This window comes from Canis lupus, chromosome 30, assembly GCF_011100685.1.
Source record: "Canis lupus familiaris isolate Mischka breed German Shepherd chromosome 30, alternate assembly UU_Cfam_GSD_1.0, whole genome shotgun sequence".
Classification (NCBI taxonomy): domain Eukaryota; kingdom Metazoa; phylum Chordata; class Mammalia; order Carnivora; family Canidae; genus Canis; species Canis lupus.
Window position 1 is genome coordinate 23,443,833 of NC_049251.1, and position 27,727 is coordinate 23,471,559.

General features: G+C 38.1%; 1 protein-coding gene across 1 annotated transcript in view; it reads right to left on the reverse strand.

Moving 5' to 3' along the window:
* Positions 1 to 27,727, reverse strand: part of ALDH1A2 (aldehyde dehydrogenase 1 family member A2) — a 96,023-nt gene that overhangs the window by 51,797 nt on the left and 16,499 nt on the right. The window contains 3 exon segments of the mRNA NM_001287089.1: positions 629 to 758; positions 3,827 to 3,967; positions 4,151 to 4,255. Coding sequence (NP_001274018.1) covers positions 629 to 758; positions 3,827 to 3,967; positions 4,151 to 4,255 — 376 coding nt within the window.

The following is a 27,727-nucleotide window of genomic DNA, read 5'->3' on the forward strand; positions in this document are numbered from 1 at the left end:
GACCGGCCAAGCCACATGGCTCAGCACCTGATTGTCACTTTCCCACAGAGATATGCGTTTGTGTTGTTGGTTCTATCTCCTAACTTGGATCTTAAAAGAAAGGATGGTTGTTGTTTTTACCGACTGTGATAGTCATGCTCATTGTAGAAAATACAGAGAAAATACAGAGAAAGAGACATAAATCATCCACAATCTCACCACTAAGAGACAACTGTTAACATTTTAGAGTACTTTCTTCCAAACATGTAGATCTCATGTTTCAGGAGGCAAAGGACCAAGTCTTAATGTTCTTGGAATCTGCCCTGATTTCCCCACATCCAACACCTCTCCACACCCCCAGCACCTCACAAAGCAGAGTGCTGAGCACTCAGCAGCTGACAACTCCACCTGGGCCTTAGCTGACTGCTGTGCTGATGGAAGTGGCTTCCCCTGCACTTAGGTGTGGACCGTCCATGTACAGAATTAAAGATGCTGTCAGAGTTAGGGACGTAGTCTGTTCAGATCTTCAGTTCAAGCTGCCGTGAGTGTGCTCCTCTCTGCGTTCTGTGACTTGTTTGTGTTTGATGGTGAAAGTGTGTTTCTGGTGGAGCCTCAGGTTACCCTTTCAGTGTACTGAGATTTCACGTACCTACAGGAATGGTCATCCCGTGAATTTTATCAGCCCAGCCAGCATAATATCGAAGGGTTTTGATGACCCCCTGCAAATCCACGTAAAAAGCTTGCAGGAAGGGTTTGCCGCCATTTAGGGATTCCATGGTCTGTAGGAAAAGAAATGGAGAGAACTTTCCAGTGATCTACTGCATAATTTCTGGAGCAGAAGGAAAAAAGGAAGAGAGAGAGTATGAATGAATGTGAATAATGATGCATACCTGGTCAACTCTGATTTCCCAAATAAACAGGTTTTTAGTACTGCCAGTTTAGTTTAGCTTCCAGTAAAAACCACAATGAATACATATCAACATGTTCTTGTGCCTGTGTGTCTACAGGAACCACTATCCAAATCATACATAAATGCAACATTTCTTCAACTGATGATAAAGAAATGTTCTGCTTGTCAAACCGGCTTCTGTCATATTAATGATCAGAATGCGTGGGGATTTTTCTGGAGTCTACACCAGTAATCTGAATCCATAAAGAGGAGCAGGGACTTGGGCTTTTATGCAACTGATGAGAATATAAAACGTTCTTCACCGCTGCCAAGACCCCTGCTGAGAAATGGAATATCCACAGTGCACAGCGAGTTTATTTATTACCATCAAATAAGCAAGATCTCCTCTAGGGAAGCTCACACTTTAACAACTTTAGGGCTGGGTTTTTGGTAAATATTTATGTTAACAACCATTACCCATTAATAGTGAAGTATCTGGTCCATTTAATAAAAATAGACATATCGAGCAGTTCTAGATTATAAATGTTACTATTTGAATGACATATTCCTAAACTGCTTAAATCTGTAGCAACAACAAAAAAGATCCAAATGAACACACTGAAATGAGAAGAGTATTTCAACTTGAGAAATATTAAAGGTGTTACAAGTTTAACAAATTAAATAAGCAATAACATATGTTTATAATCTCACGTCCTTCTCTGTAAGCACATTTTATAACATACTGGCACGAGAATGACTTCAGCGCTGACAAAATTAAAATGGAAATATTCTCCATCCAATGATATAAAAATACAATTACTTACAGTGCAACTTACCCACTTACTATATGTAGAAGATGGGACTCATTTTAAAAGATCACATTGCTTATCACTGTATATTGACTCACCTTTTATTAAAGGGAATCAAATTATTTCCCAGTACTTTTAAGGAAATTTATTATTCCATGCAGCCAGCACACAACCAAGTTCTACAAAGCACTGACCAAAGTCGAGTCAATAACCAGAATCTGGGCCACCTATATGGTCCCAATAAACTGTTGACATCAGCCAAATTCACCTGTGTTTATTTTCAATTAATTACGTTTACTTGGATGAGGTATTAACCCCACTCTCTGGCCAGAAACTCCCCTATATTCTAGAGGCTACCTCTTATTAAAACACAGTCCTTCCACAGCTTGGGAAATGTTTAAAAGGAGAAATCTCATTTAATGTAATGGCAAAAGGGAATTGATCCCAGTGAGACATATGTCAGAAAAAGGATGGCATCTGAATTTTATGATACGAAAATATAACTGCAGAAATGAACTATATCATTATCTAGTACACACTGTTAATGGAATGTTGTGAATATTATATAGATTGCACTCAAGTAAATAGACACAGACCATCAATGTGCTCCCCCTGACCACTTATGTGCCAGGAACTGTGCTGAGGTCACAAAAGAAGAAGTAAAATACAGTTTTCATCACAAAGAAATCATAATCCAGTGGAAAGATAATAAGCATGCAGACCAGCATTCCCCTCAAGGGTTCCAAAGAATTCAGTTTTGCACAATACAGACAGATGAACTGCAAAATAGTGCAGTGCTGAGGCTTAAGGAAGTTTGAGAAACAGTGAGCAGGGCTTTTCAGAGGCTCAGTGTCCTGCGAATATCTGAGAAGAAGCTACTTTATCATGGAACACCTTTTTCACACAGTGCAGAGAACACCTCATTAGAACAGTTTTCCTTGATGTACCAGATTAGAAAGTGTTTTTATAGAAAAATAAATGTTGTATACAGTCACAGTTCTAAGTCATCTCTGTAAAGGATTCATTTTCGTTCCCATCCTATGAGCAGACCCCTCAAGGGGACAGTGGGAGGGAAGAGCCATAGTACAGGGGACAGTGAGGAAAGACACTCAGACTTCCCTCTCCCAAAGCAAGCCCAATGGTGCCCTGATTTCCCACGTGGAGGGCACAAGGATCACTCCTAAATAGTAACTAATCAACTGTGGCTTATGGGGGTGGAGGTCCCTGGCATACAACACAGGCATTCTCAAACGGTTCCAGCTTCCAGGCCGTGTGTATTCTCTAAGAAATAGACTTTTATTAAAAAAAAATAGCAAACAAACAAACAAACAACCCCACAAAAAATGTGGGGTTTTTGGTAAATATTTATGTTAACAACCATTACCCATTAATAGTGAAGTATCTGGTCCATTTAATAAAAATAGACATATCGAGCAGTTCTAGAGTATAAATGTTACTATTTGAATGACATATTCCTAAACCCCACAAAAAAAACCATAAAAAAATTAAAAAATAGCAAAAACAAACACACAGAAGAACCACTGGGAGAGAGGAATTCCTTCAGTGAGAACATGATTTAGGGAAAGAAAGTTGTCGTCCCCCTCCTCTCTCTCCTTTTTCTTGGTTCTAGAAAGTGGCAGAAGAACAAAGGGAGCAGAAGTGTCTGAGAGGCCTTCTGCTTCTGAAGGATTCTCCTTTAGTCAGGAGAGGTTAACTCTTGGGGGGTAAAACAAAAACAAAAACAAAACAAAAACAAAAAGACCAGTCCTATTTGATTCTCAAATGAATCATCTGGGATTGGCTTTCTGCAAGCTTCTGGTGACTCTCCTGCCACTTAACTGTTTTTGTTGGGTTTTGTCTGACGAGGGTAGAGTAAGTCTGGAAAGGAAGGCAGGAAGTTCCTTCCCAGCCATGAGAGGCTATGGTTTTGTTCTCCAAAATTCAGTTAGAAGAGACACGGAGCTGCTCTTGCACTTCCCTGCCTGCTCCCACAAGCCACGCACCTCGCCTTTCTCACATATATGATGTACTCATCTCGTTCCCAGGTTGGCTTCACATCACACTTGTGGGAAAACTGAGGAATCTACATTTCACTGGAATGGTAAACTTAGGGTCAAGCCTTGATTTTTTTTTTTTTTTGACTACTTACTGCAAGAACTGCCCTGTCTCGTTCCACCAAGTCTGCAAGCTTATCCAACAGGCGGCCTCTTTCTGAAGCATCCATCCTTCTCCACACGGAACCAAGAGAGAAAGCCAGGCGGGCTGCCTGCACCGCTTTGTCTATGTCTGCCTGTGAGAGAGGAAGAGGCACAACTGAAGAGACAGAATGTTCCAGATCAAGGAAAAACACCACCTGCTTTCCCAGAAGAGGTGATGAACGAACGTCAGTGCTGGCATTGGGAGAACACAAGCTTAGTGCTTGCTGTCTGAAGGCAGTTATGTCATAGGGAACCTTCTTCTAAGAAAGACATACCTTGTCTGCTTCTTGAACTTCACACACCTGCTCTCCTGTGGCTGGATTATAGACAGGGAACACTCTCCCACTCTCTGAATTCTGCCACTCGTTGTTAATAAAAATCTGAGGGAGCAAACAAGAGAAAGAGGTTGGTGAGACGGGTGAGAGGAAGCCATCCAATGGTGAAGTATTATGGAAGTACCACGGTAGTAGTATTTGTTCTCCATGCTTGCTGGCATCTAAGGGAAGCATAGAATTCGAAGCATTACCAGAGACCCTCCAACAGCATGCAGTCCAGCCTCTTCTGGAATTCAGGAATTTCTTCCATATATTTTTTACCCCAAGGTCATCTGAAGATTAAACATATTTCTTACCTTTAGTGAACCTGCCAACCAGTGAAAGAGTCAAAGATGGAAGGACAGAGTGCCACATACATACAAATGATACACTAAGGCTGAGAATACATTTACTGATTGTCCAAACTCTGGCCACTATCCAAAAGGAGTAAATCATAGAACAAATGGATAGTCATCAAGCTTGAGATCCTAGTTTCTTTGTCAGAGGCATAAGTAATTTCCCAGGGGAACTCAAGGAAGCCTGGAATAAGTAAGCATTCACTTAATTTAGAGTCAGATCCTAAACTGAGCAATGACTTTGAGCAAACTAATCAGTGAGTTAAACAAGTTACATGTGTAAATCCAAGTTAGATTTCTTTCCTTTTGCTGAGTAGGCTACACAGCTCAACAAAGGGAAAAGGCCTGTCTTTCAAACTGGTCTCTCAAGGATTTCTTAAGACCTTTGGTTTCCTTATAAAGGAAATGGAGATTCTATTAAAATGGCAAAGAGACCAATAGTTTAAAAATTATTCAAGTTAATATCTCAGAATATTTCTAAGAAATGAGTTGATGAAAAAGAAAATGTGGGTAAAGAAATATAAAAATTTTTATTGATATTGGGAAACCCAAACAGGTATTTTTAGACTATGAAAGCTCAAAGAATAGACAAAAATATTTTACTCTATAAAATTTATAGTGTGACAATGAAAATTTCTGAACTTATGAGCCATCAGTCAGTTTAAAATAAGCACAATGATAAACTGATTTGTTATTGACTGCCATTTTAATAGTCACAGATGAGGCTAATGAGGATAGATCTACAATTTTAAATATCTAGTTCTAGATTATTCCAAAGCTTTATTTTTCTTTGATTTGATAAAACAATGAGCCTGTGTTGAAGAAGATTTCTTTTCCTGAAGGTTTAAAAAAAAAAAAGAGTTATTTATTTATTGAGAGCAATATGGGGGAGTGGGGGGGGCAGAAGGAGAGGATCTCAAGCAGACTCTCTGCTGAACATGGAGCCTGATACAGGGCTCAATCCCAGGACCCTGAGATCATAACCTGAGCTGAGATCAGAGTTGGATGTTCAAATAACTGAGCCATCTAGGAGCCCTCTTGAAGGCTTTTAAGATCAAGTGAAAAAAACCTTAAATCTGCATAAGCATTTAATTCATATATAACAAGCACAAACACAATGACCTTGTAATTGCATGACATTTTAAATGTACAATTTATAAACATGCTTAATGTAATATATGCATTTATTTAATAAATAGATAGATACTTCTAGATATACGACAGGCAAAGATGACTAGCAGTTCCAGCCCTCCAGGGTCTTCCAGTCTCTACTAGTTCATTAGATATTCACAACAATTCTAATGGCAGAATTTTATTATTTCTACTAAAGATGCGAAAGTTGGGAGGATGGCAGATTAAGAGTCTGGCAGAGCACATTCTTGTGGTTCTGGGTCAGTCAACTGCTCCTTCTACCACATTAGAATTTGCAGGACTGCTCAGCCCAAAGAAACACAACTAGTTAGAGTCCAAGCCTTAATCAGATCATAGTTCTTGGACTCCTGGTCTAGTTCTCTTTCTACTCCATTTAACAAACTTCCTAACAGTTCCCAGCTCATCAGATCTGCATATTCTTTGAAACACAATATGATCTCCAAGGAAACAAATGGAAAAAAATTAAGAGATCAGTTTCACTTCTAGAGTGAAAACTATTATCAGGTTTAAGGAAGAGGGGTCTTGCCAATATTCCTTATTCTCTTTATTCACTCTTTGACTGAAACTTCTTAACCTTTTTAATCCAATTTTAATTTTTAATTTCTTCACTGAGCAGTTCTAATTATATGTAAGAGTTGATATTTCACAACTTTTACTGATTCTTAGAGGTCTTCCAAAGATGAAAGAGAAAAATTACTTACTTTTTAAGGGAATAAAACTTAATCTCTGTTTTCCTTTAGGTACACGGTCATACTATAATTTTAAGATACATTAAGGTACACGGTCATATTATAAATTTAAGATACATTATAGGATATTAGTGACCTTTCTCTGTATCTTGAAACAATTTGCTATTTCATCATCCTAGGAATTTCCATTATCACTCATCATTTATTTCCAACCATGCTAAAAAGAACAAAACAAAAAATTATGGGACTGCCCAATAAGGAATAAATAAGTACATTACAACTATCTTATCATCCTTCTGTTTTCTTATTGTGCTATCCAAACAAATGCAGCATCTTTTGAAAGCACATACAAGAAGTCCGGAGACACCATCTTTGTCATATTCTTTTAGCTTTCACTGAAAAGCTAGGAATTCAGAATTTTTCATCTCAGCCCAAGATGATATAGAGAAGATTTACAAAGAAAGGTGAATCTTTTGCAATTGTAGATGAGCAGAAGATGAAGGCAAAGAGAAACACTGGAAACTACTGAAGTTGACTCAGGAAAATCTTGGACTACAAGTCTTTAGGATAAATAAGTAAATTTTCTCAAACTCAAGAATCAAAAAGCAAAAAAATGATATTTATAAATACACAAAGAAAATATGATACTCTAACTGATTCAATAGGAGAGTTAATTATTTACTGTTTTGCAACAAAAACCTGGACCATCTTGCTTAGCCAAAAGCAAATGTGACAATTCTTTTAACTTTATATTTGTAGGCAAAATTTACTTGATATGGTTCATAAATGGACAAATGCTGAAGGTAGATGTATTTACAAAGGTGACTGGAAGAACAAATATTATGTAGAAATAGAAAATTTCACTGGATTGATCAATTTAATTTGTTTATAAAACTAAAAATAGAAACATTTTGTTATAATGGAGTAGAAAGATAGCCATCCTCTTTTATACAAAATTATGAGCACTCAAACTTTCCAATACTATTACATTGTGAAAATACACATGCAAGAAGTAACCAGAAGTAATGATAAGCTATAACCTTTTAGAGATGTGTTTAAAATCTGCAATCAATATTTATGATGTGAGTATTTCCTATTTCATACATTATGACTGATGAGCAGATTCAAAGGCTCTTGCCCATTTCTGGGCAATACCTCCAAAGACCCAGGAAAATATGGAAGAAAAATCTGGTTTGTTATGTTTAAATTCTTGTTTTGTTTATCTATTCTTACTTCTGTAAATTTTTCATAAAATAACTTAAATTTTTAAAAATATAAAGAGTTCGTTGGACCCAGACAGTAAATGTGATGACTATTTTTCCTGGTATGCTGAAGGTTAAAATATTTGGTATTTTTATTGGTTATTCTTTTTTGTAGACCTAACCTTATAATACGACATTTAAAAAACTTGTACTGATAACTTGGTTGGTGCACAGGCTAGCAAATACCTCCAATATTTGCAGGTTTTAAACTTCTCAATTTTAAAAGTTTTGAGTACTGTCTAAAGTGTTCTTCTCTGACCAGGGATCATTGGAGAAATAGTTCATTTCGGGGCTGTATCAGGGAAAACACAAGATGATCCTGGACTATCGTGGTGCTGGAAATCAAGTACATACTCAAAAACTGATGGAGACATTACCAAAAAAACCCACAGAAGCCAAAGTGAAGGGGCTTCCGATGACCAATACAGGGATAATTAAGCAACAAAATAATGATAGCAATCAATTATCACCCATAGAATGAAAAAGACATTCAAGAGCCCAAAATGATACAAGTTTTTAAAAGAATATCTAAATTGGGGATAAGGTAAAGCTCTGCTTCATAGCAGAGTTCCAACTAATAACTGTGAAAGAATGATGAAATTAGATAATAATCATTTTTCAAATAACACAGTAGTAATTACTAGAGGCAAAAATCATCAATGGATGGCAAAATTAGCGGATAAAAGCACAATGAAAGATTGGATAGTTTGTGTAGTCTCAAAGTATCTTCCCTCCAGATACTTATTGATTTACAAAGAGAAAACAGGAACTTTTGGAGAAACTTGGCAGATGGCACGTTAATCAAGTGATCAATGTTAACACTGCCAGTAATGGAACAAATTAATTGTTATTGACATTTTATCTATTTGTCCTAACAATAATTAGAAAACTGTGATGAAATCTCTTGCTTTGGTGGTGCATTTGTCAACATATCCCTTAGGGTCATCATTTTTAGGTTTATAAATTTTAGGTTATTTTGTTAGCGAATAGAAGTGCGTAACTATTAAATTCTCTGGTAAACAGAACCATTTATCAATATGAAGTAGTCCTCCTGATTACTAACAAAGCTTTGTGTCTTAAAGCCTATTTTGTTTAATATTAGTAAAGCTGGGATCCCTGGGTGGCGCAGCGGTTTAGCTCCTGCCTTTGGCCCAGGGCGCGATCCTGGAGACCCGGGATCGAATCCCATGTCGGGCTCCCGGTGCATGGAGCCTGCTTCTCCCTCTGCCTGTGTCTCTGCCTCTCTCTCTCTCTCTCTCTCTCTGTGACTATCATAAATAAATAAAAATTTAAAAAAATATATAAGTAAAGCTACCTAAGCTTTTGTGTATTTCTGTAACATTTCCCTGATAGATCTTCCCCATCGTTTTACTCTCAACTATGTCTTTATTGTCTTGCTGAGTGTCTTCAAATGATGTATGGCTAAATTTTATTTTAGTCAATATAAAAATTTCTGTCTTTTAACTGGCAAATTTAATACATTTGTATTTATTGTATTTATATTTTGTGTTTTATACCGTGTGATATTCTGGCTGGATGCTTTCAATTTGTCTTGGTTTATTTTACTTCCTCTTGCCTGTTTTTTTTTAGTTAAGTAACTGTTGTTGGCTTTACAATTCAATTTCCTCACTTTATTGGTTTGGAAGTTGTACACTATATTTCTATTCTTTCATTGGTTATCCATGATATTTTATCATGCATATTTAACAACTTCAAATTTAAAGTTAATATATATCTTAACATTATAGTTTTAGAACACTAAATCTAATTAATCTAATTAATCTCCTCCAGGGGTTTATTTGTTGTAAATTATTATTTTATATAGCAAACATCTTCTTATATTTGCTATTTTTAAAGATTTTCATTTTCATGATTGCTTAGATTTTCATTTAGTCAAGATTTTGGGGGAATAAAGTCTAAATTCTGAACACATATTTACTGCACCCTCATTCTCAGCAGATATCCCAAGAAGGTTAGACAATTCTAAATAGACAAGTATTTTTTCACAATACTTTGGGTATATCTATTATTCTTATATTTTCTAAGTTGCAATGGTGTTTATAAGAAGTCTGCCGTAAATTTCTGATTATAACTTCCTGTTTATGATTAGCCTTTTCTGTCTGGTTGCTTTTCAGATCTTGTCTTTGACTTGGTGTTAAGTTTCATCACAGTATGTCCAAGTATCAATTTCTTTATCTCAACAGTAAAGCATTGTGCTTATAGTGTCTGAAATTGTCTCATAAATTCTGGAGTATTCTTCATCATTATCATAATTTCCTTGAACACCATTCTCTGTACCGTCTCCTTCTGGAACTTTAAAAGAGTTACACCATTGTAGTCTACCCTCAATGTCCAGTAACTACTCATGTTTTACCCCTCTTTAAAAATATTTTATGTAAAAATAGCTTTATTGTTTTTGTAAATGTGGGATATATTCTTCTAAATAATTTAAACCAAACAAAAAAAAAACAAAAGTAAAATTTCACCTCAAATTTCATCACTCACAGATAACCAAAGGTCATATATTCATATCTCTAGGCCCAATACATACATACACACATAATTTTATAAAACAAGATATCCCATATACATGAGCTTTATAACTTGTTTTTGAAAATTTAACAATATGCTATAGACATTTTTAATGGTTTATTTGTATCCCAATGTGTATGTTTACGTATATAGGTGACTGTGCAGGTTATACATGTGCATGTATGTGTGTAGCTGAATTTATTCCCTCCTCAACTTTCTACTGAAGAATGCTTAATTATTTCCATTCATCTCCTTTTTCCTTTGTGTTGCAGTTGAGCTATTTCCTCAGTCCTGTTATCCAATTCTCTTTACCTGGGTCTAATCTGCTCATTTTAATATTTATATTTTTAATGTTTATATTTTTATTTCTAAGAGTTTTGCTGTACTTTTTTTCAAATATGCTTGGTCATGCTGTCTTGGTTTTCGAAAACTGATACTTTAATTTTTAGAACAGTTTTGAGTTTGTAGAAAACTGAGCAGATAGTTATAGAGATGTTCCATATGCCATATTCCCCTCCTCAGGTTCTTCTCTTTTTAATATCTTGCATTAGAGTGGTACATTTGTCCCAATTTATGGACTAATACTGATACATTATTAACTAAAGTCTATAATTTACATTAGGCTTTACTCTTTGAATTGTATACTTCAATGGGTTTTGAAAAATGCATAATATCATGTATCCATCATTAAAGTGTAATACAGGTAGTTTCTTCGCTGCCATAAAAATACTGTGCTCCACGAATTCATCTCATCCCCTTCCTATAAACCCCTCATAAACACTCATCTTTTTTTTTTTTACTGTCTCCATCAATTTACCTTTTCCAGAATGACATATAATTGGAATCACATAGCTGGTAGCCTCTTCAAGTTGGCTTTTTTCACTTAGCAATCTGCATTTAATTTTACTTCATATTTTTTTCATGGCTTGTTGGATTTTTTAAGGCTGAATAATATTCTTTTGTATGGATGTTCCACAGTTTATCTATTCACCTTCTAAAAGATATCTTATTGTTTCCAAAATGGGGAAATTATGGATAAAATTGCTATTACGTGCAAGTTTTTGTGCGAACATAAATTTTCAACTGATGTAAGTAAATGCCTAGGAGCAGGATAACTAGATTAGATAGTAAGACTATTCTTAGATCTGTAAGAAACTACCAGACTGTTTTCCAAAAGTGAGTGTCATTTTGCATTCCCACTACAATGAATGAGAGAGCTCTTGTTGCTTCACATTCTCATCAACATTTGGTATTTTCAGTTTTTGGACTTTAGCCATTCTAACATGAGTGTAGTGGCATCTTGTTGTTTCAGTTTGAAATTCCCTAATGACATATGATGCTAAAAATGGTTTCATATGCTTATTTGCTGTCTATATATCTTCTTTGGTGAAGTGTCTTAGATCTTTTGCCCACTGTTTAATTGAGTTGTTTTCTTAGTGTTGAATTTTAAGAATTGTTTGTATATTTTGGATACAAGTTCTTCATCAGATATGTGTTTTACAAATATTTTCTCTCAGTTTGTGGCTTGTCTTTTCTTCTATTTCACAGTGTCTTAGCAGATAAAAAAGCTCTTCATTTTTAGGAAAATCCAATATATCAATTTTTCCTTTCATGGATCATGCTTTTGGTGTTGTATCTAACAACTTACTGCCAAACTCAAGATCATCTATACATTCTCTTATTTTATCTTTCAGGGGTTTATAGTTTTACATTTTACATTTAGGTCTATGACCAATTTTGAGTTAATTTGTATGAAAGGTGTAAAGTCAGTATCTAAATTCAGTGTCTGCATGTAAATGTCTAGTTTTTCCAGTACCATTTGTCAAAAAGGCTATTCTTTGTCCATTATTGCCTTTGTTCCTTTGTCAAAGATCAACTAACTATATTTGTGTGCACTTATTTTTGGGCTCTCTATTAATTGGTCTATTCTTTTGCCAACAGCGCAGTCTTGATTATTATAGCTTCACAGTAAGTCCTGAGGTTGAGTATTGCAGGTCCTACAACGTTTTTCTACTCCTTCAATATTGTTGAGTCTCTTGCTTTTCCATATAAACCTTAGAATTAGTTTGTTTATGTCTACAAAATAACTTAGCAGGATTTTGATTGGGATTGCCTGAATCTACAAATCAAATTGGAAAGAACTGACATCTTAAAAAATATTGAGTCTTCCAAACCATGGACTATCTCTCCACTTATCTAGCTCTCTTTTGATTAATTTCATCAATTTTACTCATACAGATCTTATTATACATGTTTTGTTAGACTTATACGTAAATATTTCTCTTTTTGTGGTAATGTAAATGGTATTGTGTATTTTATTTCAAATTCCAATTGTTCATTGCTGATATACAGAAAAGCAAATGACTTTTGTACATTAACCTCATATCCTGCAATCATTTATTAGTTCCAGAAGGGGTTTTTTTTTCTGAGTTTTTTGTTTTGTTTTTAGTGAATTCTTAGGGATTTTCTACCTAGACAATCATGTCATCTATGAACAAAGACAGTTTTATTTCTTCCTTCTCAGTTTATTTCCTTTTCTGGTCTGTGTTAGCTAGGACTTCCAGCACAATGCTAAGCAAGAGTCACAGAATGCAGTTTTTTGTTCCCATAGACAGAAAGCATCTAATTTCTCATCATTAGGCATAGGTTTTATGTAGATGTTTATTACTGAGTTGAGGAAATTCCCCTTTGTTTTTATTTTGTTAAGAGTTTTTTTTTTTTATCATGAATGGATGTTAGATTTTGTCATATGCTAATTCTAGATGTATATATACTATCATGTGATTTTTTTCAGTAGCCTGTTGATGTGACTGACAGATTGTAATAAACAATTTTTGAATTTTGAACCAGTCTTGTATACCTGGAATAGATCCACTTAGTTGTGGTGTATAAAATATTGTTGGATTTTATGTGCCAATATTCTTTAGAGTTTTTACATGTATGTTAGTAAGAGGTATTGGTCTGTAGTTTTCTCTTCCTATAAGTGTCTATCTGGTAGTAGTATCAGAGTAATGCTGGCCATATAAAATGAGTTATAAAGTGTTCCTTTTGCTTTTGTTTTCTGGCAAAAATTGCAGAGAATTGGTATGTTTGGTAGAAGTCACCACTGAAACCATCTGGACCAGTGCTCCTTTTTTTGGAATATTATTCATTATTAATTCAATTTCTTTCTTTTTTTGAAAAGATTTTATTTATTTATTCATGAGAGACAGAGAGAGAGAGAGAGAGAGAGGACGCAGAGACACAGGCAGAGGGAGAAGCAGGCTCCATCCAGGGAGCCTGACGTGGGACTCGTTCCAGGGTCTCCAGGATCACACCCTGGGCCAAAGGCGGTGCTAAACTGCTGAGCCACCCAGGGATCCCGTAATTCAATTTCTTGAATTTATATGGGCCCATCTATGGTTAGCAAATATGAGTTTCCATTCTCAGCTCTCACCATCAACTATTTATTCCTTTTGTATGTGTCTCTTAGGTCAACCTCCTGAGAAGAACATCTGATTGGTTCCAGCACATTTTTTTCAAACACCTCCAGTTGTAAATTAAATGACTGCTCTTAGGTCCAAATATACGAAACCAGTAAGAAGAAGATCATGTAGTTTAGTTTGAGGCTTATATTAAAGGGCCAAGTCCTGGGTCAGAATACTTTCTTTTCAAAAGAACTGTGGAGGGGCAGGCAACAAGTGATGAATATCTCAAGAGTGGGTGCCAACTTAAACAGGTATTGAGATTTTAAGAATTTCTGTATTTTTAAAAAGTCTTTAGTATTGGTATCTGAATAATACTGATTTCAAAGAGTAATATGGAAAGTATTCTCTTCATTTTTCTGGAGGGATTTGTGTAGAAGTAGTATTATTTTGTCCTCAAATATTTGATAGAATTCACCAGTTAAGGTATCTGGTCTTGGAGTTTTCTTTGGGAGGTTTTCTAGCTATAAACTCAATTTCTTTAATAAATATAGGGCTATTCAAGTTATCTATTTCTCCTCGTGTGAGTTTTGGTAGAATGCGTCTCTCAGGAAATTGGCCCATTAGTTATCAAATGTGGGCATGAAGCTGCTCACAGTATTCCTTTATGATCTTTTTAATGTCCATGATGATCCCTCTTTCATTTCTGTTACTAGTAATTTATGTCATCCCTCTTTTTCTCTTTGTTAGACAGGCTGGATATTTATCAATTTTATTGACCTTTTCAAACAACCAGCCCATGGTTTCATTGATTTTCCCTACTGTTTTTCTGCTTTCAATCTCACTGATCTCTGCCATAATTTTTTAAATTTTTCTTCTGCTTGCTTGATATTTACATTACTCTTCTTTTTATAGTTTCCTAAGGTAGAAGCTTAGACTATTTGTTATTTTATAATATATAACTCAATGCTATAAATTTTCCTCTAAGTAGTATTTTCACTGCATTCCACAAATTTTGAACAGTTTTATTTTCATTTCATTCAAAATGTTTTTAATTCCTCTCAAGACTTACTCTTTGATAGATGTGCTACTTAATCTCCAAATATTTCAGAATTTTCTAGCTATCTTTCTGTTACTAATTTATGGCTTAATTCTATTGTGGTCTGAGAGTGTTTTTTTATATTATTCCTACTCTTTTAAATTTGTTAAAGTGTGCGTTCTAGTCCAGAACGTGGTCTATCTTAGTGAATGCTCCATGTGAACTTGAGAAGAATGCATATTCTGCTGCTGTTTGATGGAGGTTTACTTTACTATTCTTAAAGGTGATATTAGCATGATTTTATGGAAAAGCCAGCTTTTCCATTTTCTTTCTGTCCCCAAATCATTTTAAGATCAATGTTCTTTCAATTAATCAATGCATTAAAATTAAAGTATGCATGGATAGTTGTTTTGGTGTCATATTGTAATATTTCATGTTATACCATGTAATAAAGCAAGAAAAAGAAATGAAAGGCAAAAAAGGTTGAAAATGTAATATTGTCTTGCTTTTCAGACATGACTGTGTAAAAATTCCTAAGAAATATACAAAAACAAAAAACAAAACACAAAACCAAAGGTATAATTTAGCAAAACCTCAAGATTCAAGATCAATATATTACTAACAAATCATTGGAAATTGAAATTTAAATGCATATATTTATTCACACACATTAGTTCATGCAAGATCTAGTTTATTGTGAACTAGATCTCTGTGAACTCTAAAGAAAGTCCCTTCTACTTAGAACATATAGTTTACTTTAATGCCAGAAGAGGAAATACTGGGGAGCAACTATTAACCCTTTAAATTATGTGAATTTTAAAAATAATAATAAAAAACAGGTCTAAAGAAGAGTTATGACTCCTAGGTGCCATGTAACCACTTCACAAAACTGAGGGACCTGCAAAACTCTCACCCTCCCAAACCTCCTCTGTAGAAACAGGTTTCGATAGGAAAAAAAAAAAAAAAACGTTGAGTTGGAACTAAGAAAGAAAGGAACAGTTGAGCAGAAATCTGGGTTCACAGAAAAAATGGACAAATATTTATTAAAAGCCTACTATGGGGTGCCTGGCCGGATCAGTCAATGGAGCATGCAACTCTTGATCTCGAGATTGTGTGTTCAAGCTGCAGAATGGTTGTGCAGATTCCCTAAAATTAAATCTTTAAAAAAACCAAAAAGCCAATTCTAAACACTGAGTTGTTTGCAGGTATTACTGAAGACCCACAGAAGACACATACTCTACTCGCTGCTGTCCTGAGCTTATTATGTTTCAAAGACAAGATTACTTTCAGAAAAGTTAAATACTGTAAGGTATTCTATGATTTAGTGTCAAGATGAATGATAGAGATAACCACTGAAGGAGTCTGCCTGAGAGGAGAGAGACATCAGTGTGGGCTGACATGTTAGCAGAACACTTCAGGAAAACAAGAAATAATGAGGGAGTATGACCCAGGGATAAAGTAGAAGAAAGAAACTCTATCCCTAATAAAATGATTCAGCTGGCCCGATCAGCCCCTCCTCCCTGACTTCAGTTCCTCTTTGAAGATGATTCGATACCCTGGTTTAAGGAGGGTGACAGAGAAGGAAGAAATGGAAGTTTAGCTGCTCTCCTTCCCTCCAGCAGTCACCGAACCCTACCAAGCAGCTCTGGTGGTTGAGCAGCCCTGGAATCCTGGCCCCAGCCTCTGCTGCAGCACTGTCTTCAGAGGAAGCAGGGTGCCTTTGGGCAAGCAGGGCCCCCAAACCACAAAAACCCATAGAGTACAGAGGTCAGACTCATCAAACTAGTCACAGTCACAGAAAGAAGGGAGAGATTCTTTTAAATGTTATAAATTGATATATTTAGAACAAGCTGCAATTAAAAGGAGTGAAAAATATGGCAGAGGAAATAGGAAGAAGAGACTTAGAGAAGATAAGAAAACTAAACACTGAAAAAATAGTGTTAGAAAACAAATATATTTGTTAAATACAGTTGTTAAAATAGAAGAGACTGAGAAAAATAAGCCTTATGGATTTCCTACTGACCAAAGAGGAAGAGAAATGGGGCAGGGGGGCGGGGGGTAAGAGGGAAAAGGAGAGGGTCTGAGAGCATTCTGAACTATTCAATACTGGGTAACTAGCTTTCTTTTTTTTTTTTTTTTTTTTTTTTTTTTTTTTTTTTTTTTTTGGTAACTAGCTTTCTTTTCTTTTTTGCCCTGCAAATACAATCAGAAAAAGCATTAAAGCCAGACTGGCCAGAAAACATACACAGCTCATAGTAGAAGAACAATGTGATAGCCGTAGACTTGTGTCATCAGAATCTTGCTCTTGGCAGACATGTATCATGTTCGTGGTTTTGGTCAACATCTGCATTTTGTTGGTAGCCCACACAATGGAGAAGGGATTACACTGTGGGGGAAGTGTGGTATTCTTGGGTAGCATAATCCTGCTATCCTAAGTACATGTACTTGGGCCAAAAGGTTCTCAGAAGCCATGTAAACAAATGCAGAAATAAAGACAGGGAGTCCCAGGCAATCAGTAGGGACAATTTTGTTATAAAAAGTCTAGTCTAAACACAGCAGAACTCATGACGTTAAGTCTCTTAAGATACGAATTTCCATGCTCTCCTCCTATTAACAACCTCCCATCCGTTGTTCCCTTATCTCCTTCCACAGTTTTTATGAAGCACCTACTCTCTTCTAGGCATTGTGCTTGCTAGTGTCTCCTTAGATTTCTAGATTTTCTTTCTTTTCTAGGCTGAGCAAATTATGTCTTTCAGGCTACATATGTCTGCCTGGCTCCAGTGTAGGATCTCAAAAGTACAGGAGGGCCAAAGGGGTTCTGGTGCCAGTTATCCCAAAAGACAAAGGCCACTGCTTCCATGGAGTGCATCAAAACACACTCGGGTAATTTTTTAAAGAGAAAATAAATCATTCCCATGACTGATTCACTCGTAGAGAACAGATTTGGCTAAAACAAACTCAATTATGTATAATCAGTCCTACCTACTCTACGGCCCCACGATTCCCATATCTGAGAATGCTCTTGACATCTGTTTTAGGAAAAATAGTAAGACACAGCCAACTGGTCTGAGCAGCTTTATCAGAGTCACGTTGAATTACAGCATTTGTTACTCTGTTGAAGCAACATGGCCTTAAAGCCAAGTACTCACCAATGTCAGTTGTGACATGTTCCCAAATTAGAAGGAACTATACTTGCCGTCAGTGTTGTGGTAGAAGGCAATGGGAATTGCTACTGGTAATGGTTAATGTTCATTTCTTCCTGTTCCACTTTCTATAAACAAGGTAATGCCTATACAAGCTCATTACTGTAAACTGAGCACATTTAAATTGGCAGTAAAACCAGAGTATTTACTCTAGTGCACATATAAAGTGCCTCATCCAATGTTTTGGAAATGTTTCAAGTTTTGAAACCAAGCAGCTGGCAGCTTTACAAGCCAAACCTTACACTTAAATCACTCACACTGGAAGGTTTTTTGGTGTCCCGTGTCAGGTAGTACCATTCAGCAGACATTCATTCCCCCACCCCTTGGATTCTTTTGCAATAAATTTGCATTCACGGGGCTCTTATAACTCTTCCAGCACCACAGACTCCAAGGGCTGTTGATTAAATGTATATATCCTGTGCATTTAATCTGACTTTCATTATGGCCACTTCGTAAAAACGCCAGAGACTGGACAAGCGATGACACATAGCAAGAACCTGGAATCCCTGCAAAGCCTCAGCTTAGGTTTTTTTCTCCTTCTTTATTAATAGTGACCATTTCGTGGCCCAGCTCTAAATCAGCACAAGTATTTGACAGCAAATGTTCCTATCTCTGGATTATATATAACCCGTCCTACACTCCAGATGAAAAAGGGGTGACCCTGGGAAAGGAAGGGTTTGCTTCCATGTAAATCATGTTACAAAGTGGACAACACCCAGAGCGTCCATTGTTCAACCTCAATTGTGAAGGCCATTCCCATTTACTATTCCCCCAGAATCGACGTTAATGAAGGCGGACGGAGGCCATAAATCAGCCTGGGAATTTTACAATGTAATTCTGTATTAAGCATATGTATTTACATTCAAAGTCACTGATTAACCACTAGTTTTTCCAGAAGTGGCCAGGGCCATTTCTTTATAAACGAAGAAAAGTCTCCTTTCATTTCTGAGAGGAGAGGACACGAAAGAAATACTGTACTATCTCCTAAAGAGGGGAATTCAGACTAGGAAGCGAGTCACCACACTGGTTATGGGGAGGGAGGAGCTGGAATGAGAGAGGGAAGAGGAGGACAGGGGAGGGGAGCTGTGTGGGAAAGGGGAAGCAGCTGGCATCTTCTCTCTGTGTCCCTTCGAGTCCTTACCTCTTCTGGCCATGACCACTCAGTCTGCACCTACCTCCCTTGAGGCTCTGTGCTAGGCATGACAGGGACAGAAATACGGGAGCATCAGCACCTGCCCTTGGAGCAAGTGTCCTGCTCTGCAGAGGGAAGACTGTCACCGTACAAGCTCTGAGAACACGACTTGGCAACAAGTCACAAGTATTTATGGAACACCTACTCTGAATACCACTGAAAGGTAATATCCTCTATATTCCAATCTTCTAAAATGCCAGACTGGTCATTGGTGGGCCTCAGAGAAATCCAACCAAAGAGCCACACCTGCCTGGCGGAAGCCTGGAGGACATCCTTATGAGGATGGGACACAGGTGACCTCAGAAAAAGCCCTGGCTCTGTGGACCCACAGCTTAAAAAGACAGGCTGTCTGCTAAATCAGGCCTTCTCTGAGAGTCCTGCTAACAGAGAACCATCTAACCATGCCTCACTACACCGTGAAGAGGAAAACCACCTGCAGAAAGAGAACCTGGGAGAGGAATTTATTTTAACCCAAAGTACATGCATAACACGCAGTCAATGAATAATTCAGGTTGTTAACAGTATTAGATGCCTATGGTATCCTGGAGCATTTTCACTATTTCATTTCATCTATGTCACAAATGTGTGATGTAGGTATTTTCCTTCCAGATGTATAAATGAAGGCTCACGTTACAAGTGCAAGTTTATCCTGAGAATAATTTACAGGGCAAAAACCTGAGTGTAGGTCTCTAAATGCTAAGTACAGAGCTTTTCCATTCCTTTCCACATTACTGGTCCCCTCCCCACCCTACCCCGCTCCCCATCTCTGCTAAACTATAACCTTAAGTTAAAGATCTATGTTCAGTTTGGCCAAAAGCAACAGAAAGAATATAATTAGAACATTTCCCGCAAAGTCAGAATCGAAAACCCAGCCAACCAAGAGAATGATGATAAAAATTAACATATGAGTGCTTACTATTTTCCAGGCGCTGTTCTACACACTTTACACGTATTAACTTCTTTTAATCCTCAAAATTAGCACATGCAGCAGGCACTATTATTATCCCTGTTTTATAGAGGAGGAAGCTGAAACTCAGAGATGTAAAGGAGCTTGCCTACAGCTAGGCATTTAGTGGAACTGGAACTCAAAACCTGCAGAGTCTGGGCCACCTGGCTGGCTCAGTCTGCCTTTGGCTCAGGTCATGATCCCAGAGTCCTGGGATCGAGCCCCAACCCCGGGCTCCCTGCTCAGCTGGAGGTCTGCTTCTGCCTCTCCCTCTGCTCCTCCCCCCCACCCATTCTCTCTCTTGCTCTCTCAAATAAATAAATAAAATTAAAAAAAAAAAACCTACATAGTCTGGCACCTTCGTCCCTCAGCCCTGGACCCTGATGAGTGCCCTGGGGCAGGCAGTTTCCTTCACTACTGCATGACCTTCAAGGGGACACTTGTACTGTTCCAAAATAAATATACAGATTTCTTCCCAAAGGGTGGGTTCCTTCATAATCTGGTCCCAACCAGCCTTTCTAGTCTCATCCCTAGCCAGTCCTCACCAAGTATCTAAGCTGGACTGACATCTATAGCACAGCACCACGCATGTAAGTGAAAAACAGATCGTGACAAAGTAAGACTGTGCTTCCCATCAAGGATATGCCTATACTTAAATACAGATCGGGGTGGGTGCCTGTGGAAAAAAAAATAAGACTCCTCTTTCATATAGTGTGCCATAAACTGAGGAGCACAATGATACAAAATCTGTGCATCTAAATTCCTCTCTATGCCCTCCATACTGAAATCACACCAAACATGCCATGAATTGTCATAAGTAAGGGTCTTTGAGCCTGTTGTCCTTCCCTCCCTTCTTTACCTGACATGACATTAGGATGTGGTCATCCTTCAAAACTCAGTTCAAATACTTGAGAATGTCTTCCCAAATCCCCTCAAAGCTAACTGCTGTTCTCTGACTTCTGCCTGTGTGTCATATTTTCCTATAATACTTTACCTAGGTCCCCCCTAGACTGTTTGCTCCTTAAGGACAAATACCATGTCCCTATGTCATCCTTGTTTTTGTATCTCCAGTACCTACAAAAGGCACCGTGAAAAGGTAGTTGCTCAACATTTAGACGTTGCTTTTTTTCAACAAAAACCAAAACCATATGTGTTTTAATTCCGGGAGCCAGGTCTCTGGACTCCTAGAACCATTTTCATCCATCCAGAGAAGCAGGCCCCTACCCGATGCTGAATACTATCCCACTAACTGAATGCTCCCTACCTTTTCTTGTCTGGACTGAGATTACGACAATCAGTGTTCATCTAGGACATTGTTCTAGATACACTCTGTGACAACAAGATAATGGAGTTATTTACTTACCTAAAAAGATTGCAAGAGCCACAGTACCTTGCTAAGTCTCTTTAGGATAAAGCTGGTTCAGAAGGAACCCCTTTCTTCTGGGGCCCTGGACATCGACACCTGAGCTCCCTTGAGTGATCTGCAATCTGCAAAGCCAAACTGGAATTGTAGTCTTCTCATCTGACCACTACCAATTATGTAGTGTGGTTCATTATTTCAACTGACTACGCCGAGGGGTTTATCTATAATGCGACATCACTTCAGCAGTCTAATTTTCTTCTATAGTAAAAGGAGGTGAAGGAGGCAGAGTGCTAGCGTTTTGCTCTTGGCTTCACACCAACTGTGTGGCAAGTCTCCCAGCTTCCACAGCCCTCAGCTTCTGTGTCTATGACGGTACCATCCCCGGTAACTGAGGACAGGCTAATCTAGGGTACTTGTGATAGCCTCCTGTCCAGCCCCTTGACAGATATCGATAATTGATCACAATATCTTCCAGTTGAACTTCTGGATACTTTTCAACATGTCACGTTAGAAAGCTACTGCCACCTGAATGGAAGATGTCTTCCCCAGTGGCTTACAAGTTCTAATGACTGGGTTCATCTGAATTACTGGGTGTCCAACACACATGGCCACCAGTGGGCGCTCAATAGGAGTTTATCAGTTCTGTTACCCCCACAGCCTTGTCTTGCTCCTTCTCCAAGTGCATGTTGATGTTTCTACAACCATTTCAAAAACCTATTTCTGTACCCACATCAGAGTCAGTCCTCTGGGTTCAGAAGCGGTGGTCTCTTCTTCCAATTATGTCTAGTACTTGAACATGCAACTGATATACTAGAAAGACACCATTCTGAAAAAGCGAAATTTAGGTCAAAAAGAGTCCCACAACAAACATTTTAAAACTCACGCAAGGTCAACACTGAGCACAACTGGAAATTGCCCACCTCTCCCAAAGAACTGGTTGTATTGTATTGTTGTGAAACTATGCGGTATGCCACAATCATACATTAGCAGCCAAATCTTAATTAAAGCATTATTTTTAAATGCACTAATTAATGAATGAATATCTTTTTCTTGACCTAAATATAGTTAGTGGAGTCTGCTCAGGTCAAGAAGAGATAGATTCACAAGGCTGGAAAGGGCCTTAGTTATACTCCACGCCAATGAGAAATGTTACTAAATAAACTTCTCAAAAGGAGTCCAATGACTTGCCTAAGATTACATCCCCCCCACCCCCACCGCCAGTGGCAGGGTAGGGACTGAAATCCCCCATCCTAATTCCCATTCTAGTGCCTTCTCTAAATTTAATCTTCGCTGATGTTCCTCTGGAAAGCAGATGTGATGGCTTCCTGGGTCATAAGAGCAATCCTCACTGCATTTCTTTCACCATGTCTCTAAACAATTACTCTGCACAAGGAATGTTGCTTGAGTCCCCTTTTTCTTCAACACAATCAACACAGGTGACAGCAAAATAATTTTTCATTTCCTTTTTTGAAAGCAAAATGTGTTAGGGAAACAGTGGTGATTTCCATTCCTGATGTGATTCTGCTTAGAGATGAGGTCCTGGGATGTTTTCTGCAGTCCCCCCAAGTGTGGAAGCATGAATTTCTGCCAGAGGACAGGCAGCAGTCTGACTACTGTGATATGCTGGTAGAAAATTATTTATTGGACTTATTAAAGAACAGCTTTGTGCTCTTACAACCATGGGGCTATCTTTGAGGACCCAGGAAGGGTACTTCGAAATCACCCTAATGACTTCCCACAGGGCAGGCAGGTGGTCTTGGATAAACAGAGCAGAATGGGAATGACCAACCTTGACTCATTTAGGAGCTGGTAACAATTTCACTGCATCAAAGTGATTCCTTTTCCATATGTTCCTTTCTCAATAGAATCTAAGCATCCAAGACTGAAGAAGAAAACGGCATCAGGATCCCTTGGGTGGCTCAGTGGTTTAGTACCGCCTTCAGCCCAGGGCTTGATCCTGGAGACCCGGGATCGAGTCCCACATAGGGCTCCCTGCATGGAGGCTGCTTCTCCCTCTGCCTGTCTCTCTCTCTCTCTGTGTGTGTGTGTGTGTGTGTGTCTCATGAATAAATAAAATCTTTAAAAAAAAGAAAGAAAAGGGCATCAAATGCTGAAGTTTTTATAATATGCTCATAGCTGTTGGGCTCGTGGTTCCTTTTCTTGGCTAAAGGAATTAAAGTGTAAACTCATTAGGGCACTTTGTTAGGAATACTCTACACAGGTATTTGGAGGAAAAAATCTGTAAGTATAATTTTCTCCTGTAAATATTTCATGGCATCCTAGATTCTGGGCAGGAAACGTCATGTTTTTCCCTATCTCAGAAATATTACCCCTTCCTGATGGAATATGTTTAAGAAATCTAACAAGTACAACTCTCTATTGCAACAAAGGCTTCCGCCAAACAGACCTGTGCTTTCCCAAATCTGAAAGGAACAGTATCTCAGGATCCAAGAGAGGTGATCTGAAATGTGAATGGAGTATAACATTGTGTTTCTGGATTAAAACAGTAAGAACCATAAAGACAGGTTTTTTGAAAGCCAACTCAAGGTGCCTGGGCTGGTTTATACAATTTTGTTTTATTTTGTTTTTCCAAATGAAACCATCAGGATAACAAAGCAACATGAAGTCTGTTCTCCCTAGGACAAGGGGAGAGACTGATGTTGCTTAATATATCAATCACCAAGATTAAGTGTTATGAGAGTTGCATGTGAATGTAAAACAGAATAGAGAAATAAGGAAATTCAGTGAAGAAGAGGTGATTAATCTTGCGCATATTCCTTTATCTTCCGTATAGAACCAACCAGAGTGGAGATACAAGAGCTCAAAGACCCCCATGTACACCTGCCTTTTATCACTTATGCAATCCTGAGCCATCTCAAATAGACTCTCAAACTCTCTGAGCTTTGTTCCCTTCTCTGTAAGAACAGAAATAAGGCCCATCTACCTTGCAGGGCTGTTGTACATTTAAGCGAGATAAAACGTGACTGTGCCTAAGGCTTAGCTGGCTAAGACAGAAGTTTCTTCCTTCTCTAAGTTACTTGAGAAAAGCTCGCTTGGCTTCGTTTGGCTTCCTCCATATACTAAATAGCACTTAACATGCACTCAGTGTTCAAGGGATATAACAAATCCCATCACTGTGGAAAGAAGTGAAGATGGGATAAGGAATCCAGATTGACTGTCCACGGGGATCTGATGCACCTAGAAGTCCTTTACGTTGTTTTATAAATTTCAGCAGTTACCTGGATAAAGACTCAAAACAGTGAATTTAGCCACGCAAGGCAAGCCACATTACTTGGTCACTTCTGCAGCAGGAAGATAATCGAGGATAAATCAGATTTGCCACACTTTCCAGCCCACAGCAAAGTGACTGTGATAATACAGAGAGGCTGCCATGAATTTTCTAATTGGGGACTCTAAACCCCCCGCGAAATTCCAAAGCAGCAGGCATTAATAGGAGTTAGGTGTAAATAATTTCCTATCTTCAATGAATCTTTAACATAAAGCTGCCACGTTTTATTTCAGTAATAAAATGTTTTGTTTTTTTAATAGTAAATGCTTCAAATGATTTGTATTAAACCCTGCAGTAGATTGTGCCTTGGAGAGTTGAATTTTACTCAGCTTGCCACTTTAAACTGCTTTTGGCTCATCAAAGGAGAGTAGCAGATAGCAAAATCAATAACCAGACTGATCTATCTACAGAAAAAAGTTCAATTACTTTTAATTAAGCAGTACAAAGAAGTAGTTTAAGGACTTGTCATATATCCGTTATCTCCTTTTACGTGATTGCTCCATTGTTTCTACTGATACACTGCACTTTAAAAAGATCTGTGGACAAAAGAGAACACACAGCACTATCATTTAACTATACAAAATTAAGTTTCTATTGTAATAAGGAGCTGTACTGATCACCTCAGTGTGCTACTCTGTAAAGCTGGGAGACTTTGATTATTATAATCAAAGGTAAAAAGGTTATTTTTAACTTTAATGAAAAAATCCCTACCTTACTTCTAATTAAGAGGCTATCTACATAAAGTAAAATAATCAAGCAAATGTTCAGATCATTCCTGGGAGGAGAGAAGCCTCCTGTTGAAATATCTAGGTAGTTAGAGCAGAAGTGAATCTGTTGACTTCCATTCTTTGCTTTGCTTCACGCCAAAACATCTGGCTAAAAAGTGAAAAAACACCCAAATGGCAATGTATAGGAAAACACCTAGATGATTGATTGCATTTTTCACTTTAAAGTCAGTGTTTTGATATTATAGAGACATGGCTTTGGTTCAATAGGTGTAATCTCTTACTGGCAAAAGCAGGGCTTTATAAAGCTTGCTTTGACAAGGACTAACTTACCAATTCTAATTTTAAATCAATTAGCCATTTTTAAATAATGGAACTGATATTACATACTCTGAATGCCATTTATCTTGAGTCTTAGGCTGAAAGGTAGGAAAAGGGAAAAGTCTTCACTAGGAAAGACTACAAACTAGACTTTCAAAGTATGCAAATAGCACAAGGTCAAAAGAACTGAGAAATGAGAGGCAACATTTTTAAATAGCTGTAAAATATTAATTCAAAGCAATTGTGCCAGAGTATTTAAAAATGAAGGTTGCATGCCCAACACATGACACTAATGTACAATGCTTACACGACTTGTGTTAGTGTTGTAAACAGAAGTAAGTTATGACCTTAGCAGTTCTAGGTAGCAAAGATCCACCCCGCTTTTCCCGTATCCATCTAACCTCAAGGTCTGTTTCTGAAAGTGAAAGGACACTGATGAGAGTCCAGAGACAAAAGGTCATTCATTAGTCATGTTCCCAGAGGACAGTTCAGTTTGGGCAGCCTTCGGGGAACAAGGCTAGCTCCGAATGAACTGGGAGGTGAGGTAAGGGGTGGGGGAGGCTGGCCTCTTTCCCTGAAGGAGGCTGCCTGAATCTTCCAGATTAAAGGGCTTTGGGGTCACTCCAGGGACCTGTGATCCAGATCAAGGAAGACCTAGTATTCCATTTGACTCAGAATTCCACGGGGCAGGCAGGGTTTTTCTGCCACAGACTGAGACGGTCTAATTTTCCCAGATTTTGATTGTATGGGCACCCAGGTTGAATCTCACGGATGTCCTTTTGGTCTTCTTTAATCGCAAAAATGGACAAAGGTGTCCTAAAATCAAGTTCTGCCTCCCCATTGCTCTCATAACATATATATATATATAATGGGTGTACTTCTACGTGTAAAAAAGATTACTAGATAGTGTGACTTGGTATGTCGTTTAAACTTCCTGTGGCTCAGGGTGCCTGGGTGGCTCAGTGGTTGAGCATCTGCCTTTGGCTCAGGGTGTGATCCTGGGGTCCTGGGATCGAGACCTGCATCAGGCTCCCCGTGGGGAGCCTGCTTCTCCCTCTGCCTGTGTCTCTGTGTCTTTCAAGAATAAATAAATAAATAATATTTTAAAAACAAAATAAATAATGTAAAATAAACTTTCTGTGGCTCAATTTTCCCATTCGTAAAGTCAGATAACAAAACTACCTTGACCAGTGGATGTAAGAATTAATTGGATTGCCAAAAAGCCTGGAGTAGCATGCACTCAAGCTTTTAACTGATTCAGATTCTGAATGTAAATGACCAACCTAAGGCAATTTATTGGCCCCCAATTTATTGGCCCCTGAGTGACTAGCTAGTCACTCAGGGATCCCTGGGTGGCTCAGCAGTTTAGCGCCACCTTCGGCCCAGGGTGTGATTCTGGAGTCCTGGGATCAAATCCCATGTCAGGCTCCCTGCATGGAGCCTGCTTCTCCCTCTGCCTGTGTCTCTGCCTCTCTCTTTCTCTCTCTGTGTCTCTCATTAGTAAATAAATGAAATCTTTAAAAGAAAAAAAAAACTAGCCACTGCTTGTTCTGTTTGTTCGCTCGTTCATTTTATTCTTCTTCCCATTGCTAGTAACTGAGGCAACTTTGACAAACTCTCAGAGACAAACAGGGCAAAAGGATGGAGGAAGAAGGGAAGAAGGTAACAATGGTGAAGGCCACCCAACACATTAACTGGTCTCTGGGAATTTCTGACCGCTGCCCTCTTCTGACTCTCCCCCTGAGGGAGGCTGAGGCAGGCTGATTGCTGGGCCCTGAGAGGGTCTGAGCAGCGGTTTGGGAAATGTGCTCTGAGAGGAGGAAGTTCTGCAAAGGGCTTTAAGGCGTTCCCGTCAGTCTTGAGAGAGAGGAGTGTAACATGATTTCTTTGGTCTTCTGCTCGGAAACAAATGTTCCTCTGCCTATCTTCCCTAGGTTTAATTAGTCTTCTGTCTTTCTCAGAATTCAGTCTGTTCATTTGCAAATGGCAGACATCAGAAAGGCTAGTGACTGTGGGTGTAGGTGTTGCTGGGGGGAGAAGGCTGAAGTGTTTATTTTCAAAGCCA